Genomic DNA, 18,941 nt, shown 5'->3' on the forward strand with positions numbered 1-18,941 from the left:
TAAGGTTCTGAACCCTCATTCCCAAGATTGTGGGCAAGCAATTAAATGCTCTGCAACTCAGTTTCTGCATCTGTAAATCTGGAATTAAAATGTTTGCCTTGCAGAGACTAGGGGAGGTTACACATGTTCAGACACCATTCTGAGAAAACAGAGCGACTGACAGGGGTCTGAAATGTATTTGTTGTAGCTGCAGAACAACTCTGCCAGACCAAGACCATCCATCCCTCTCTGCCCCCCTATTCCCAAATTCTCCTGTGTGGACGGCAGGACTCCTAAGCTCCCAGGAATGCATTCAAATAATAGATGGGTCAGAAAATATTCTGTCTCAGGGCCTTAATACAAGCTGTTCTCAGATTTGCCAGTGTCGCGCTGCCACCCTCTCCCCACTTCCTCCTCCCTTCCCACTCCCCCCTCCCTTCCCCTCTCCTCCAGTTTTATTCTGGAACCTGTTTTTCCGAAGTCGGACCCGTTTAATCTCTTAAATGTATAATTAGGGAGAGTGCTTGATTGCAAAGTCCTCTTCCATTTCTCACATTTGCTCCCTTTCACACTGCAGAGAAATACGGCAGGGAATCTGGAGGAGGGGAAGGAACAAGAGACTGGAGAGGGAACAGAGGAAGGGTGGGGCGGGCTCACTGCTTTTCTCAATGAATGCCGAGGCCTCTGCAGATTTGCATAGGAGCCGATCGAGCCACGCCATTGGTTGGAGGGTGCGGGTGGGGCGGGGCGAGGCCGGACTGCGTGGGTCGGGCAGCAGCGCGGAGTTGGCTTGTGAGCCCCGCCCCCTCCGGGCCCCGCCCCCTCCCTGCGCGCGCTCGCGCGGCTCAGCCAGCTGCAAGTGGCGGGCGCCCAGGCAGATGCGATCCAGCGGCTCTGGGGGCGGCAGCGGCGGTAGCAGCTGGTACCTCCCGCCGCCTCTGTTCGGAGGGTCGCGGGGCACCGAGGTGCTTTCCGGCCGCCCTCTGGCCGGCCACCCAAAGCCGCGGGCGCTGATGATGGGTGAGGAGGGGGCGGCAAGATTTCGGGCGCCCCTGCCCTGAACGCCCTCAGCTGCTGCCGCCGGGGCCGCTCCAGTGCCTGCGAACTCTGAGGAGCCGAGGCGCGGGTGAGAGCAAGGACGCTGCAAACTTGCGCAGCGCGGGGGCTGGGATTCACGCCCAGAAGTTCAGCAGGCAGACAGTCCGAAGCCTTCCCGCAGCGGAGAGATAGCTTGAGGGTGCGCAAGACGGCAGCCTCCGCCCTCGGTTCCCGCCCAGACCGGGCAGAAGAGCTTGGAGGAGCCAAAAGGAACGCAGGAGGCGGCCAGGACAGCGTGCAGCAGCTGGGAGCCGCCGTTCTCAGCCTTAAAAGTTGCAGAGATTGGAGGCTGCCCCGAGAGGGGACAGACCCCAGCTCCGACTGCGGGGGGCAGGAGAGGACGGTACCCAACTGCCACCTCCCTTCAACCATAGTAGTTCCTCTGTACTGAGCGCAGCGAGCTACAGACGGGGGCGCGGCACTCGGCGCGGAGAGCGGGAGGCTCAAGGTCCCAGCCAGTGAGCCCAGTGTGCTTGAGTGTCTCTGGACTCGCCCCTGAGCTTCCAGGTCTGTTGCATTTAGACTCCTGCTCACCTCCGTGCAGTTGGGGGAAAGCAAGAGACTTGCGCGCACGCACAGTCCTCTGGAGATCAGGTGGAAGGAGCCGCTGGGTACCAAGGACTGTTCAGAGCCTCTTCCCATCTCGGGGAGAGCGAAGGGTGAGGCTGGGCCCGGAGAGCAGTGTAAACGGCCTCCTCCGGCGGGATGGGAGCCATCGGGCTCCTGTGGCTGCTGCCGCTGCTGCTTTCCACGGCAGCTGTGGGCTCCGGGATGGGGACCGGCCAGCGCGCGGGCTCCCCAGCTGCGAGGCCGCCGCTGCAGCCCCGGGAGCCACTCAGCTACTCGCGCCTGCAGAGGAAGAGTCTGGCAGTTGACTTCGTGGTGCCCTCGCTCTTCCGTGTCTACGCCCGGGACCTACTGCTGCCACCATCCTCCTCGGAGCTGAAGGCTGGCAGGCCCGAGGCGCGCGGCTCGCTAGCTCTGGACTGCGCCCCGCTGCTCAGGTTGCTGGGGCCGGCGCCGGGGGTCTCCTGGACCGCCGGTTCACCAGCCCCGGCAGAGGCCCGGACGCTGTCCAGGGTGCTGAAGGGCGGCTCCGTGCGCAAGCTCCGGCGTGCCAAGCAGTTGGTGCTGGAGCTGGGCGAGGAGGCGATCTTGGAGGGTTGCGTCGGGCCCCCCGGGGAGGCAGCTGTGGGGCTGCTCCAGTTCAATCTCAGCGAGCTGTTCAGTTGGTGGATTCGCCAAGGCGAAGGGCGACTGAGGATCCGCCTGATGCCCGAGAAGAAGGCGTCGGAAGTGGGCAGAGAGGGAAGGCTGTCCGCGGCAATTCGCGCCTCCCAGCCCCGCCTTCTCTTCCAGATCTTCGGGACTGGTGAGCAGCTCCCGCCTGAGTGTGCGGGATTTAGTGTTTTTAGTCACATTGATATGCAACCATTAAATAATCTTCACTTCCACCCCACTTTCTAAAACCTCAGCTCTGCTTCATCGCCCTCCTTCCTCCCGCAAACCTCCTTCCCGAATCAGACCGTAGTTTCTTGTTTTCTCCCTGAACGCAGTTCAGGGGTCTTCCTTCCTCTTTAGCAACCAAGTTGGGGGAAAAGTTTCATACTCTTGGCAGAGCGCCTTCTTCTCTGGACTTATACGCTGTCCGAGACAAAATTGGGCGCCCCTCTTCCTGGGCCCCGGGACAGTTGAAATGCCCCGATTACTTCCAGGTTCCAAGCTTAGTAGTAGATGTCAAAACTATTGCCCTTCTCTCTCTCTTGTTCCTGGCCAGCGCAGATTTGGGAAATATGGTACCTTCTCTTCATATTATTGAATCTCACCCAACTGTCACCATTCCAAACGTTGGCTTGGGCAGGTATTGCCAGGGATTGTCTCTTCTTTATTTATTTATTCTCCCCCTCCCACCCCCACCCAGTCTGCTATGCACTCTCGACTCATCCTTTCTCTTACATGTTGTTGGGAAAGCCCCAGAGAAACTAAGGAACAGAGGACAGGAGGGAGGTGTGGAGGAAGGAAGGAAAGTTGTCAAGATTGTCTTCCTTTGGGGAGTCACTATGAAGCCAGGGAGAAACCATCGTTGGTTTTCCTGCTTTTCTTACCTTTCCCCACTCCTCCTTTCCCCTCTGATTCTTAGCTTGAACGTCTGCAGCAGCAGCTCTTGATGATAGTCTCTGGCAGCTTGTTTCACTGCAGATCTCCCTGCTGGAGACTCCTAAAATGAGATTTTTCTGTTTCATTTACTCCCTCATTTCTTCCCATATTCACTGAGTTGGGGGTGTGTGTGTGTGCAGGCACTTACTTCTAACTCTTTCCAGAGTATCCTTTGACTGGAAAACCAGGTGGTTTTGAATCGATGTTCTTCTTGTAAGACAACTGGGGAAGACTTGTGAATAAAATATACAATGTAAATGAATAAGAAAGGCACAGAAAAGAAATCAGGCTTTTAAAAAGCCTACACAAATTCCATCAAGCAAACCCAGCTTCTTTTCTATCATTCTCATCATCAGAAATAAATGAAGTTCTTATGCTCCACTGGCTGCTAATGTCTAATATTAATTGGATGGAAACCATTGAAAAGGGCCCATTGTAGAGCTACAAGTATCTTGCATGCTTGTCCACACACATACACACACACACGAGTACTCTCATGCAGGAGGGATATTCAGAAGCTGAGGTTCCCTAGTCATTGCACAGAATACATACTAGTATGTGACCCCCAAGAAAAACAGAGTGCGGATGCACATTTCAACATTAGTGTTAGTGACACTGGCACCTAAAGTGAGCCCTTTTCATTTAGTGCTGGAATTTATATAGACCATCCTAAGAGGCACTGATGAGTTTGATAGTGCCTTCAGTGAACTGAGATGGAAGACTGATACTGTTGTTCCACCCAAGATGTTTTTGTAAAGAAAAGCTGGGCTTTAATGTCATTATGGTTTGTGTGGTTTATACATGCAACATTCTGTTTTAGTGCCCAGTGTTTTAGTAATGGATATAAAAATGACTTCTCTGGAAATGCAGATTATCTTCTAGTTTCATGCCTCTGAGCATCTGTGGAGCTTCCCGATCACCTTTTATCAAATGACCATAGAATCCAGCAGTCTGTATCAGCTGTTGTCAGATGTTGGTGACAGGCAAAAGGGCTCATTTCTACAGCCCCGAACCTGCCAACTGTAAACAGGTAGGTTGCATGAAGCTATCAGTGGGTGTCTCTGAAGAGTCACATGCTTAATTCATTTAAAGAATATACTCCACTCAAGTCTTAAATAAGGTGTTGGAGCTGCTGAGTGGGGAGGTTTATGTAGAAAGGCTGTGCTCCAAGGGCTTCTCTGCTATTGGCTGTAGGGAAGCATTGTGGGCATCCCAAGCCCTCCCTCCGTGGCCCAGTACATTTGGCAGCTGGACCAAGCCCTTATGCATCATTTGACACATCTAGCAATGCTGATTTCAGTAGGAGCCAGGATTCTGCCATTAAAAGGCAAGAAAATTTGGCCAAGCATTTTTCAGCAGGATTGGAATCAAATGATTATTGATAGGATCAAATAAGACACTAAGTGTAACTGGATGAGCTCCCCATGACCTCCAGAGAGACAGCCAGCCTATTGAAAAGCACTTCAGGCCTTGTGGTGATCATACTTGGAACAGCCTGGTCTCTCCTTTCTCTGAGGACATATGCTGTCTGCAGTTAGGCAGCTGGCCATGCAGGACTAGCCTCTCTCACATTATCATTGCCTCCCCAGCCTCATTCAGATACAGTCTCCATTGCAGACATCCCCATGGAGTAGATACACCTTGCTATACCATGTTCTGTGTTTCAGACAACATGTATCATTATGGTTCCATTCATTTTCCCTATGAAAATTCAAGGTTAGGTTCTGACACTGGGATTGATTTTGCTATTTATCATGTTTGGAGAAATGGGTTTATTATTTTTATATAGGCTCTGATTTATAGAAAAGGCATTTAACTCTTCTATGATGTGGGCTCTTCAATAATACAGAAGGAAAGTAGGCACAGCTCAGCTTATTTTCTTCCTGTGTCTGCCCAAGTGTCTTGTCTGGAGGTACACAATGATGCTGATGGGGCTATTTGTGGGGGAGGGAAGAGCTGATTGTTCTTCCATGTTTTGTGGTGAGGGGCCTGGAGCAGCCCATTTGGCTCAGACCAAAGATAGCTTCCTAAACCTGAGCAGGACCATGACTAAAATAGTAAAAATGAAAAAGCACCAGTTAGAAGAAAGCAAAACCGTTGCACTGCTTGTGATTTGGGCTGTCTGAGAGGACAGAAAGATGTCTGAGAGGCCTTATAATGCATGAAATGCTAATGGTTTTTCTTTGTGGGTTACTGTGAATTCATAAATAGGATCGGCATTTCACGTCTGAGGCAGATCCCAAATTCACCCATTCATGGAGAAGAGGTGAAGAGGTAGTTTCTGGGACTGTATTAATGGTTCTGGCCTCTCCCAGGACAGCCCAAATCATAGAAAAGATGTCTGTCTGCAAGGCTGGCATGTTGCCCACAGCTCCAGTTTGTATCCTGGCTTACAGGTGTTTTGAGATCTGTTTCTGCCGTCACCCAGGCAGAGGGCTAGGGGATGATGACTCATGGGGTAGGAGGCCTATTTCCCTGTAAGCACTCCCTCCCCACCCAGGAAAGTGGATACATGACTTTGGATTTTACATGTACTATGGAGAGGCCTGAGCAATTTAGAGATGTATGCAATGCAATATATCTGACCTTTGAACTCCCATATCTGTCAGTCCCTTCCCATTTCATTTCTGGAGTGGGCAGAGAGAGCAAAGGAGGATGGAGAGGAAATTGGAGCTCCCAGAAGGGATATCAGTTATTGGAGGTGAATTGGGAGAATTGGAACTAGTCCAGAGAAGAGCAGAGAGCTGATTTAACAGTTGAAGGGACTGATTTACCATGAAAGATGAAAAGAATTAAATATATATGGCTGGGCTAAATGGCGACGAAGGGAAAGCCATGGTAACAATCTACAAATCTCTGAAGAGAGAGAGTGGCAGTGAAGGAGAGGAGTTATTTAGCGTGGCCCATGGAAGTAATTGGATCATACTTGTAGAAGCAAACTTCGGGTTGGATATCAGGGAAACCTTGTTTTCTGACATTGATATTGTTCTGACTATGGAATGGAATTCCAATGGAGTGGGGAGTCAGGTGAGATGTGGGTCAGACAAGTCCCAGCATTCCTAATTAATCAGTTCTATATTTTCACATATTGAGAAGCTACAACAGGACAGAGAGCTGGGATGCAGAATGGCAGAAGGAATCAGAACCTTTTTATGATCCAAACCCTAGAGCCTTTGGGCATTGGTGTTTTTAGAGGAAAAGAAAAGAATTGCATATACATCTTTGAAGTTGGTGAGAAGCACTTAAAAAATTGTTAATGACAAATATTTTGAAATTACTGAATTTATTCTTCCCTGCCCTCCAATTAAACATAGATTATTTCTCTGGGGTGCGATCTGTATATCCAGGGGTTTGGGAGGCACAATCACCAGAGAATTGTGTATCTAAGATACATCTATGGGTGAGGGTATATGACAAAGCATCACTGAGCAGGGCAAAAGGTGACCTGTGTCTTGAGAAGATGCCATCAGTTCTAGATTTGGTGGACTCCTACTGGCTACTTAAAAATCCCTTTAAATGTTGAGAATCTATATTGCCATTTGAAAGATGAAGTTCATCCACATCCAATTTAACATTTCAAAAATTTTTAAAAGAGAAAGAAGGTCCATGAGGGGTTTTTGTGTAAGGCATGGGAGGAGAGTGTGATTATTAATAAAAATGGGTATCTAGGCTGGCCGCAGTGGCTCATGCCTGTAATCCCAGCATTTTGGGAGGCCGAGGAGGGCAGATCACTTGAGGTCAGGAGTTCGAGATCAGCCTGGCCAACATGGTGAAACCCTGTCTCTACTAAAAATAAAAAAATTAGCCAGGCATTGTGGCATGCGCCTTAGTTCCAGCTACTCAGGGGAGTTGCTTGAACCTGGGAGTTGGAGGTTTCAGTGAGCCAAGATTGTGCCACCTCACTTCAGCCTGGGCAACAGAGTGAGAAAGGAATATCTATAAGGAAGTTGGTCTGCTGAAAATCAGGAGGAACTGGCCTGAAGGTGGGAGAAGAAAAGAATGAGAGTTGATCAGCGGAAGTCTCAGTGCCCTGCCACTCAGGATCACTGCCTGGCAACCTCACAACATGGAAATTTTTCCAGTCTGACCTGTAAAGGAAATTTTGCCTTTCTTTATAATCATTATTAGTGTCCTGTTATGGTTATTTGGAACTTTACAATTTATAAAGCATGTTCACATTTATTATTACTTATTAATCCTATGGTAGGCAGGACGAATGTTTGCTTTATTTTGTAAATGAAGTAACTGGAATCCAGACCATATTTTTCCAGGTCATATAGCACAAAATGGTACACACCTGGAAACTTTCATACTGACTAGAACCACAGTTCCCCTTTCCTTCAAATCAGAGTTCTTTCCACTAAGGGAATCATCTCCAAGTGCAGATTACAAAGAGCAAGACATGTCAATAGGTGAAAAAATTTCCAGTATCCTTGCTAGAAGACCATGCAACAAATATTTGGTGGGCTATAGCCAGGGCTTGGAAAAATTCCTTGAAATCATTGAGGCCCAGCTTTATCATTAGAAAAATAGGGATATAATAGTTCTTAAATGTTCCTAAATGGGGATAGTAATAGTTCAAGGTGTTGTCATGAGGATTAAATTAGATGATGTGTGCAAATCCTTAACCCAATGCCTGATGCAAAATAAAGTGCTTCATCAATATGAACCACTATGGTTTTTTTATATAATAGCAACAGCAGCACTCCAGCATCTGGTCATGCAGGCTGTGCACTCTGCAACTCTAGGGGTTCCATATACATTTTAGTCTGTCTGAATGGTGCCATCTGGAGTTGTAATCTCTATGTGTGGCCATGTGTGGCAATCTTGGCAGCAGCAGTTGTGATGCTGTGGTTCTCCATTCAACTAGCTTCTTACTCCTAAGAGATGAAAGGTAGGATGTATGGGAAATGAAGAGAGTTATAAGTGTAGTAGTTTCTACCATTTCACCATGGAAGGTGACTTTCTCAGAAATATGCATGGAAAGGAGGATTGAAGTGTGGTATTTACTTCCTCCCCATGAATTAATGTCCTCTCGTCAGTCTTTTGACTTTGGATTCAGTTCAAAGAGTCCACCAGCATATTCGCAATCCAGTTCTTTTTTTCTACAGAAAGAAACCAAGGCTTAACTTTATGAAAATATGAAAGTTAAGATGGAGGAAGAACAAGATAGAGATGTTACAGCGGAATCATTTTCAGATGGCAGACGTTTCTTAACTGAGAGTGCTCTGTCCAGGTCTAGAGGCACTGGGCTACTGGCTTCTGGTAACTCTTTTATTTTAATTAGCTGAAGATGTGTTCTTTCTGTATTTTCAGCATCACCATTCATTGCCAAGTGGAGAATATGGAGAGAAATGTAAATTACCAACTGGTTAATGGACCTGAGCACATTAAGAGCAGTTAAACTTTGAGTATCCCTGGAGACGTATAACCCAGGGACTTGAGTGGGAGGCTGCCTCGGGAAGATCCCTCAATCTAAAAAAAGAGGCTAAGAACCACAGAGCATTTTGTACATGGTGGTTTTTATGAACCATAGCTGAGCCATTGCCTCCAAAAGATGCACATGAACATCATCTCTACTTGGGAGTAGATAAAAAATAAGACGTGTGGGTGAGGATGGTTGTAGGTCTAGGATCATGTGGAGAGAGCTGAGAATAAAGCTATCAAGGAGTCCTTCTTCTTTACAGCCATTGTGTTGCTCTGTGGTCTAGGGTGTGGCCAATGTTTCTTAACCTTGTGATGACCAGGGCTCTTTCACACAGGTCAAGATGTAAGCAGGGAGTGTTGGCCTGGTGGTGAGGTAGTGGAGGAGGTTGGAGGCATTCTTCAGTACACTTTTTGATTAATTGTATTTTTCAGAATAGCTTATTTTTCTTCAGTAAATTTTGTGATGAATTTTTCAGCTGGCTGTTCTGAGCTTGGGTCCTTTCCCAGGGAAATTCTATCAGATTCGCTTTGTGTTGTGGTGTACATATTCCAGAAAGTGGGCAGAGAAGATCTCCCTTGGGGAAGATACACCCAATCCCTTGGTTATTTAAGAGTCTTTTTTTTTTTTCTTGCACCTTACCTTTCTGACTAACAACAGGTGCATGCAGTGGTAGGCAGTCAGAAATCCTTAGAGTAAGAATAAAGCTAAAGGAAGGTATGAAAAAGGTATGAGGTTAGAGGACAAGGGAAATCTAGGCAGGCTTAAAGAAATCAGGAAACTAGCCAAAGGAAATGAGGATAGATCGAACCATTGGTTATATTTTTCTTTGACCCCTACTTATCTTTTATTTAGTTTTCATTGGAATGTGAGTTCATGAGGGTGAGCATGGAAAGGACTCTTTTAAGCCCAGATAATTAAAGTAAGTGTTCTGTGGTGAGGAGAACACTAGATTAGGAGCTCAAAGACATGAATTCTATGATGTTCTTTATCTTTTGTTAGCTTTGCAATCTTCTACAACTCTCTTAAACTTGCTAAGCCTGTATATTTATATATGTATTATAAATAAAAAAATATATATATATGCCAGTCATGCATGTTTTAAATAACTTTTAAAAAGAAAAATAGTCCTTTATAGCTATCCAGATATATACCATTTCTTTTGCTCTTCCCTTTTCCTCAAGTTTCAATATTTTCTATTTTATTATTTCCCTTCAGCCTAAAGAGGTCTTTTTTTGCATTTCCATTAGAATAAGACTATTGTCAATAAATTCTCTTAGTTCCTGAAGGATATTTTTACTAGGTTCAGAATTATGCATTGACAGTTCCTTTCTTTCCACACTTTAACTATTTTGTTCCTGTGTCCTTCATAGTTTGTGATGAGCAATCTGCCATTAAATTGTTGTTCCTTTTTGTAATTGCTTTCAATATTTTTTTCTTGGCTTTTGGTTTTCAGAATTTGATTATGATGTATCTCTGCATGGTTTTATTTGACTTTATCCTGTTTGTAGTTTTTTGAGACTCTTGAGTCTATAAGTTTATGTCTTTCATCAAATGGGATTTTTCAATTATTATTTTCTCCTTTTGTTCCTGCACCAATATATTCCTCTCCTCTTTTGAGACTCTGATTACACACCTGTTAGATCTCCCATGCTCTTGAGACGCTGCTGATTTCTTTTTTTGAAATTTTTCTCTTCGTTCTGTAGATTGAACAATTTCTATTGACCTATCCTCAAGTTGATTGACTCTTTCCTCTGTTATCTCCATTCTGATATAATTATTTACTTTAGATATTTTAGTTTCCAGTTTAAATGTTTCATATTTGACAATGACTTCTGTTTCTTGATGAGAACTACCTTTCCATTCATTTTCCAGAGTGTTTACTTTCACCTTCTGGGACATGGTCATAACAGCTTCTTTCACGTCTTTGATAATTCCAACATCTGGATGATCTTATTATTGGCATATGATATCTTTCCTCTTAAGAATTAGTCATTTTTTTTCTTTTATGTCGAGTAATTTGAGATTGTATCCTGCAAATTTTGTACATTACATTGTTTGGTCTGAGTTGGGTGTGGTTTGAACCTTTGCTTTGTTCTCAAAGCCTTTGTTATTCTGCTTTGAGTCTGTCCACACCTCTGCCACTCAGGTGAGCTGAGGCCCTTGGCCAGTTCCTTCAGCGAATTAGCATATTTCCTTCTCCAGCTCTCTTTAGGATTCTCCTTAAACTTAGAGTTTTACCTACCTGTATTATTGCTGCACAGATCCTGCATTTAGGGTTGCCCTTGAGAGATGACAGCAGAGAGATGATAAAGCAGATGAAAGTAGAGGGATGATAAAGAGAAACAAAATGGGGATTCCCTCCATACTCTTTGGACTGAAGGGACCCCTTTCCCAGTCCTTTATCCTGAAAGTTGTGGTTTCTACCAGGGTTTCTATTTGAGGGTTTCTATCAGCAGCTATGCTGGCTCTACTGAAGGGTCACCATCATGAGATAAGAAGGAAAAAACAAGTAAATGTAGATTTTCCTCTGCACTCACTGAATCATAAAGTTCCTTTCCCTGTCCTTTGGGTGAGAAAGAAAAGATTGCTTTGGGCCCCTTAGCTGTCCATGGTGCCACCACCACAGATTTTCTGGGTGCCTGCATTCGGTTCACAGACAAAAGAGGTAAAAACAGAAGACTTGCCTTCATATGAATTGCTTTTTTCAGGTTTTGACTCTCTTCCTCAATGTTCCTGATTTTACTTTTCAGAGTCCCCAGTAGTCATTTTTTGTTTTTCTTGTTGTTGTTGTTGTTGTTGTTTTGTCCAGAGTATTTCGGTTGTAAAGAACAGGATGAACAGGACTTTGTGGGCTTATTTCATCTTGGCTGCACTTGGAGTTTCTCATTTCTATGTTGAATCAGAGTTTCCATCTGTAATTTTTTCCTTTAGCCTTTAATATTTAATGTTGTGCTATTCTGTATTTAAATTATCTCAGCTTTTGTTTGCTGAAAGTGACTTTATTTTGCTTTCATTTCAGAAAAAGATTTTCACTGGGTATACTTTCAGGTGGATAGCACTTTAATGCTGTTGCTCCATTGTTACATGGTTTGCATTATTTCCAGTGAGTCAGAGAATTTCCTGAGTCAGAGATGCTCTTTACCTGTTTCCTGTTATGTCTTTCCCACCTTCTGCCTTCCTTAGGATTTTCTTTTTATCATAGGATTTTAGAAATTTGATTAATGATGTGCCCTTATGTAATTTGCTTTGTGTTTTTCCTCCTAGAAATTTGTTGATAGACTCTTGGTTCTCTTTATATTTTTCATCACATTTGGAAATTTTTAAAAAAATTGTTTTCTGCTCCTCCTTTCTAAGAATTCAATTACAATTGTGCTATACTTTTATGGTTCCCATACTTTATTAAGGGTCTGTTCATTTTTTTTCTCAGCCCCTTTTCTCTCTATATTTCAGTCTGCATAGTTTTTATTGCATATTTTGAAGTTCACCCTCTTTTCTTCTATAGTGTCTAATGTGCTAATAAACCAGCCCATGTAATAAGTTTTCACTTTAGATACTGTATTGATTTTCAGCTCTAGAATTTCTGCTTCCATTTTTATTTCTATCTTCATTATGTTTATGTCTTTCTCTAAGTCCTTGAACACGTATAACAGCTATTTTAAAGTTCCTTTCCACTAATTATAGTATTTCTATCATTTCTATGTCTACTTATATTGATCAGTTTTTCTCTTGGAAATAGGTCACATTTTCCTGCTTCTTTGCATACCTTGCGGTTTTTTTTTTTTTTTTGGTGTTGTGCATTATGAATATTCCATTGCTGAATGTGTGGACATTTTTGTCTTCATTGAAAGACTTTTGAATTTTCTTTGACAGTTAATTGACTTGTCCATCAATTTTATACTTTCAAGGATTATTGTCAAGCTTTGTTTGAGGGAGTTTAGAGAAGTCTTTATTCTATGGTTAGTTTAAGCCTCTTCTTAAGGTTTGGCCTTTCTGGAGTCTCCATCACATGCCTCGGGTATTCAAAGGTATTCAATGAGGTCTCTCCTCTCTGGTTCTTACACACTTAAAAAACATTTCCCAATTCCATGTATGAGCTGTAGAAATTGTTTGGCTTACAGTTCCCTGATAGCTATTCTTTACTTGGTAGCTGCTCTTTGCTTAGTCTTGTGGAATCTCACTGTATGAATGCACAACTTAATATTTAGCCAAAGACTCAAGGGGACTTCTAGGCAGTTTTGTGGAGCATTCTCTCTCTCTCTCTCTCTCTCTCTCTCTCTCTCTCTCTCTGTCTGTCTGTCTCTCTCTGTGTGTGTATGTGTGTCTAGTTGTGCCTTCTCTGGTTTGCTCCCTGGAAATTTGAGCTGCTTCAGCCTTCCTAGACACCAATCTCTATGACCTCAAGTCACTGAGGCCACTATGCTCTTTTTGGCCTTCTCTTTCCTGTGTCAGAGTCTGGTAAATGCCTCTAGGCAAAAAATCAGAACAGTGCTAGGGCCCACCACATACATTCTCACTCTTTCAAGGATTATAGTCCTGTGTTGCTGATTATTCCACAGCTTCTTTCAAATATTTTGTCAGTTTTACAGTTATTCATGGTAGGAAGGATCGTGCAGTGCTAGTTCTTGTATCATGGCCAGGAGCCTATATGATAAGCTTTGGGATCTAGGTCATACTAGCTTGTCTACTGAGATACCCTATAGATCTCCATGGGAGGTGCGCACCAAAGAGAAATTAGACAAGGGAATCCTTTTAATGGAGATCTATAAGTTTGAATTTTTGCCTGAGGAAATGCTTATTTATTGGTTTAGTTTTTTTTTTTCTTTTAAATTGAGCACTTGCCAAGTTGAGTGAAGTACAGTCTCTTCCTCCCAGGAGTTCACAAACTAGTTGGAGGAGAAAAGGCAGACAAAGTATGCTAATAAATAACTCCAATAAAAGGCAGCACTTGAATGCTAAACAAATGGTGCAGCTGGTTATAGTAGTTGGATAGAGGGTTGGAGAGGTCAATTCCTGCTGGGGTGATTAAGGAGAGTTTCATGCTGTACCTCCAAATCTCAAAAGCATTCCCTTAAAGGAAGATGAGCAATAGTTTTCAGTGCATTATGGGAGAGGTAAAGTTTCTCTGAGACAGGAAACTATAGCTCTGGAATTTTAGAAACAATAAGCTTATTGCCTTTTGGCAGGGAGTCAGGTCAAAGGATGTCTGCTGAGAATGATGGTTTCCTTTTGAGATTGAGATAGAAGTGAGTAAAAAATAAAAACACTTCCAGAAGGAGGTAATTTGAGAATAGGGTCTTGGAGAGAGTGCAGCTTTTTACTTCAAAAGAGAAGGGCAAAGGATCTTCTGAGTTGGGGCAAGAGCCAAAATAATGCCCGGATGAAGAACAATTGGCTAGAGAAAGGGAGAGAGGAAAGAGAAGAGAAGAGAAAGGAGAGACAGAGAGACAGAAAGGCAGACAGACAATGTGTGTGTGTGTGTGTGTGTGTGTGTGTCTGTGCTCTGGAGAGTAGAACCAGCCAGAGCAGAGAGCTCTAAGGTGCTAGGTCAGATATTCTGAACTAGAGGTTAGCCTGGCTTTTTGTGTCTGGAATTTTGATTTGATGCTAGAGAAATCTGAACCTATTTAGGTCTTGAGTAGGGGAGATGCATTTTGACTGTGTGTTGACTGCAGATTATTCAGGAAATGTATTTTAGTGTGGGTCTCAGGCCTGGATGTAGAGAGGGCTAGTGTTGGAGCCCCGTGAAGCTATTACACCAAATAAGCAATGAAAGAGTCAGAGCTGGGCCAATAGATGCCCAGATATAAGAGGAACAAATGAGAAGGAGTCAAAAGTCTAAAGTTTTGGAACCTTGAAGACTTATGGTTTACTGATAAAGAAGACAGTTGGGAAGAGGATCTGGTTTGAGGGGCGAGTGGTTGGCATGACAATAATTCTAGTGTGGCATCCATCCAAAGATGAGGGTATCTGGGATTCACATGAAAACATGGGCCTGAAGCAGGAATGGGGAAGGGGTCAAGGCTGAAGATATCGATGTGGGAGCTATTTACACGCACGTGGTAATTTAATCCTTGAAAAAAAGAGATGAGTTTTCCAGAGGACGTAGAGAGAGGAAAGAAGGAAGGTCACAGCTTAGATTTAGGAAAGTTCATAATTAGACAGTAGAATGGAGTCAATGACATCACCAGAAAGAATTTTCTTACAAGAAGGAACAGAGGCCTCTGTGGATCATGTGGTGTTATAGAAGCTCAGCAAGGCAGATGGAGTGGAAAGACCATTGTGTTGGACCAAGAGCAATTCACGGAGTGTCTTGTACAGAGCAGGAACAGGCAGAAGGAAGTTTAGAGAGAGTGCTGAAGAAATAGAAGCAAAATGTGTTTAAGTAGTCATTTAAGAAGTCTTTGAAAGAAAGAAGAGAAAGAGAATGAAATATCAGTGATGTCAGAGGGTTCAGCAGCATGGAGGAAACATGTTTTATGATAGAAAACCTCTTAATGTTGAAAATCAGGAGGGAAAAAGCTAAAGAGAAAAGATTTCAGGTATCTGAAAGAGAGAGGATAATCGTATAGCAAAACCATTCAATCTAGGTGCAGACTCTTATACAGGACTTAGATGCCGTTATATCTAGGGCCCTGTCTGCTTCTGGAGTTTCCTCTTAAAATAGAGTTCATTCAATCTTATTTAAAAAAATATTTCTGCTACTCGGGAGGCTGAGGCAGGAGAATGGCGTGAACCTGGGAGGCAGAGCTTGCAGTGAGCTGAGATTGCGCCACTGCACTCCAGCATGGGTGACAGAGCAAGATTCTGTCTCAAAACAAAAACAAAAACAAAAAAAACCTTAAATGTATATGTATATTTCTGGGGATGTGGGGATCACTATTTTCCAAGGCTGCCCTGTTACCTGTTGGACAAGTCTGTTGGGAAAATATTTAATAGTGGTCAAATTCTATTCCTCTGTAATTTAATGATAACAGCTACCATTGAACAGTTTGACATAGACTGCTTTATTTAGTCCTCACTATAATGTGGTAGTTTTATGATTTTAGTACTCTTTTCGTTTTTGCAAATAGAGAAACTGATGCTCAGAGAGGTCAGATAACATGATCCAGGTTGCACAGCCAGTAAGTGAAGGATCTGGTATTTGAATTTCAGCCTGTTTAACTCCACATCTATGATCTCTCTGTCTTATGTCTTTTACTTGTGACTGTAGTTTGGCTGACAAGCATTAACTTCTCCCCAACATGAGGGTCCTTCAAACATTTGAAGTCAGTTATCCCACATATCCTATATATTTTTCTTTGTCTCCTCCTCCTTTTCATTCTCCTCCTCTTTCTCTCCTATCCCTTTTCTTTAAAAAATCATTAATTCAACAAATAATTATTGGGCAGCTTCAGTATGTTAGACACTGTACTAGATGCTGCACAGACAGCAATGAACAAAACAGACATGGGCTTTGCCCTCATGGGATTTATAGAATGGTGAGGGAAGAATATTAAATGTGCAAATGAACAAATAAATATATAATGAGAAATGATGATACATGCTGGGAAGGAAACAAACGTCTCTAGCCCCCTTGTCACTTTTCCTCCTTCACCACAGGTTTCACAGTGCTCACTGAGCCTGCTTCTTCCCCCCTGCCCCACACGCCCTCTCCTCTTAAAGCATGGCCCCAGATGAGGACAACATTCTGCTCCTGTGATCTGACCCTCTATAGCGAGGCCCTTGAACTGGGAAACCTGTGTTGTTGCAGTTTAGCGGTAGGCATGGGCAGAACTGCAGGCAGGGGTACAATAGAGAAGGAAAACAACCTCCTTCTCTGAGACGAGAAGACAAATGTATCCAAGGCCATGCAGAGATGAAAGGCAGAGAGCCCAGGAGTGGGGCCAGACAGCGGTCTCAATCTGTTCTGTGAAGTATGAGCAAAGGTTGTGCTAAACAGATCACAAAGCCATGCATCCCCTTCCATTCCTCGCATCCTGCCTTTCCCTTCATGCTCCAGCCCCCTTGGACCCACACATCTGCTTGACAAATGCAGCCAAGGGGGAAAGCACAAAATTTACTAAATAGAATGCTTCACTGTGGCTGGCTAAGGTAGGAAAAGGGATTCCTTCTCTGTCTCCCTCCTTCCCTCCCTCTCTCCCTCCCTCCCTTCCTTCCTCCCTTCCTTCCTTCCTTCCTTCTTTCCTTGCCCCTTCCCTTCCCTTTCCCTTTCCTTTTCCCTTTCCCTCCTTCTCTTCCTTCCCTCTTACCTTCTTTCTTTCATAGTATTAATCTTTACACCATAATTTGGAAGAATCTGATTGGAGAAAAATGTCATGAAGCACAAATGCAGATTTGATATATCTGACCTTTCTTCTCTTCAGAACAATAAATGTCAAATAGCTTAAAATGACAGCCTGGATAACCAGAGATTATTTATGTGCTTAAATATTTAGGCAAGAAACATAGTTTAGACTTAAGTCTAATTTACATGAACATGCTGACCTATGTGAATCAGAAGCACTTTAAGGGATCCATCACAAGCAGTGGTGTTTGTATTTCAGAAAACAGAAAATGTGAAAAATCAGAATAGAGTAGAAGTGGTAAATGACCCTTGATAAGTAATGAGAATGTTTGATAACATCAAGAAATTACTTTGCAGCACAAAATTGTGTTTGCATTTTTCATATCTGAGTGGTGTGGTGGCGTCTGGAGAAGGACCCACAACCCACATGTCCTCTCCTTTATCAGATGCAAAGTATTTTATATGTGCATGTGTATGTGTATCATTTATTCCCATTTTACTGAAGACATTTACTGTTAAAACAGAAGGAGGGAGAATTATCTTGCTTCAGCTCTGTAAATCCTGATAGAAGTGTAATCCCCCAGACAGAGTGTAATTCTCTACTCAACCTCACACTCAATTATCATCAGGAACAGGCTCAGAAAGGTGGGTTTCTTGTTTTGTTTTGTTTAAAGAACTCTGAACATTCTTTAACCCCTGTACTTCTGAAAGGAGAGGATACTACATTGTGTTAAGGAAGCAGAATCTGGAATTAGTTCTAGGTTTGACACCCAGCTCCAGACATTCTTAAGCTAATATGAAAATAGTTTTTCTGGTCTTAGCATCCTTATCTGTAAAATTATAGTACTTGCTTTATAGGGTTCTTTTGAGGAGTAAATGAGGTAAATTTTAAAAAGAGTTTAGTATAGCATCTGTGACATGGTTAGAGCACTGAAGATATTATCCATTATCTTCTGTTTTATTATTGATGTTGTTATTAATAAAGGGGTTTCCCCTCATTATTTTTTGTGGCTTCGTTTCTATCTCATTTTTGCTGAGATCTAACTATTCTCACAGTTAGAGTTTATCTTGTGGAAAATATAACTAAATAAATGAGGGTCACAATATAATTCTTTAGATATTGAGCACTGGAGCAGCTGTTTTGCTCTAAGAGTGAAAGTTACCAGAAATCCAATCCTGTCCCATTATGCATTGCCTAAGGATTCCATATTGAACCAGCGAATCTTTTGTTTATTTATTTATTCATGTTGAAGGATTTTAATTAAATCATAAATAATATTTCCAAAGTCGAGATATTCATTGTAAGATCTTTTAATTTCACAGCAGAAAAAAACCCTATTTCAATAACTAACTAGGAAAATTTAAAAACTGTAATGTGAGTTGAAGCAGTGGAAGGAGGGAAGAGAGTTCTCGACCAGGAGTTGTGAGATTAGGTTTTCATTTTAGAATATACCAAGTTATTCTTTTTTAATCTGGGCAAATCACCTAAACTTCCTGAGTCTTTGTTTCTGTAATATCAAATAAGTGAGTTCTAATCTCTGTCCTTTTCATATTAAAATCCTATGATTCTAACCTATTTCCTGGGCTGATGCTGAAGCATGACTGGGAAGGTGTTATTTCTATAAACAGTTGCAGGGTCCGTTAGAATTTCATAAAGCAGTAATAAGAAATCATCACCTTCTCTGATTCTTATGTAATTGGTAAATTATGATAAGAGCTGCTTACCTCTAATATGCTTTAAAGACCATGACTAGATTAAGAACATTTATTTTTCTTTCTACCCCAAAGGAAAACCCAAATTATTTTGATGCTTTTCTGGATATATAGTAAACTCACCAGAGCTGCTTTGTTATGGTTTTCTGTTCTAATCATTATAGCCAATTGTGTGAACAGAGGCAATCAATCAATTGATTGATAGACCAACTGATAAATAAATATCTACCTACTTACATACATACATAAAAACTATTTTCTCTTCCTTATTTGGGTAGGGTT

At 42.9% G+C, this 18,941-nt stretch overlaps 1 protein-coding gene across 1 annotated transcript in view; it reads left to right on the forward strand.

Moving 5' to 3' along the window:
• Positions 1 to 855: 855 nt before the first annotated feature.
• The window catches only part of ALK (ALK receptor tyrosine kinase), a 736,910-nt gene continuing 718,824 nt past the window's right edge, over positions 856 to 18,941 (forward strand). Inside the window, exon 1 of the mRNA XM_016948281.4 lies at positions 856 to 2,449. Within this exon, the coding sequence (XP_016803770.3) occupies positions 1,783 to 2,449 (667 nt within the window). The 5' untranslated portion in view covers positions 856 to 1,782. The remainder of the gene's footprint in view (positions 2,450 to 18,941) is intronic.

The sequence above is a fragment of the Pan troglodytes genome, chromosome 12 (genome assembly GCF_028858775.2).
Source record: "Pan troglodytes isolate AG18354 chromosome 12, NHGRI_mPanTro3-v2.0_pri, whole genome shotgun sequence".
Classification (NCBI taxonomy): Eukaryota; Metazoa; Chordata; class Mammalia; order Primates; family Hominidae; genus Pan; species Pan troglodytes.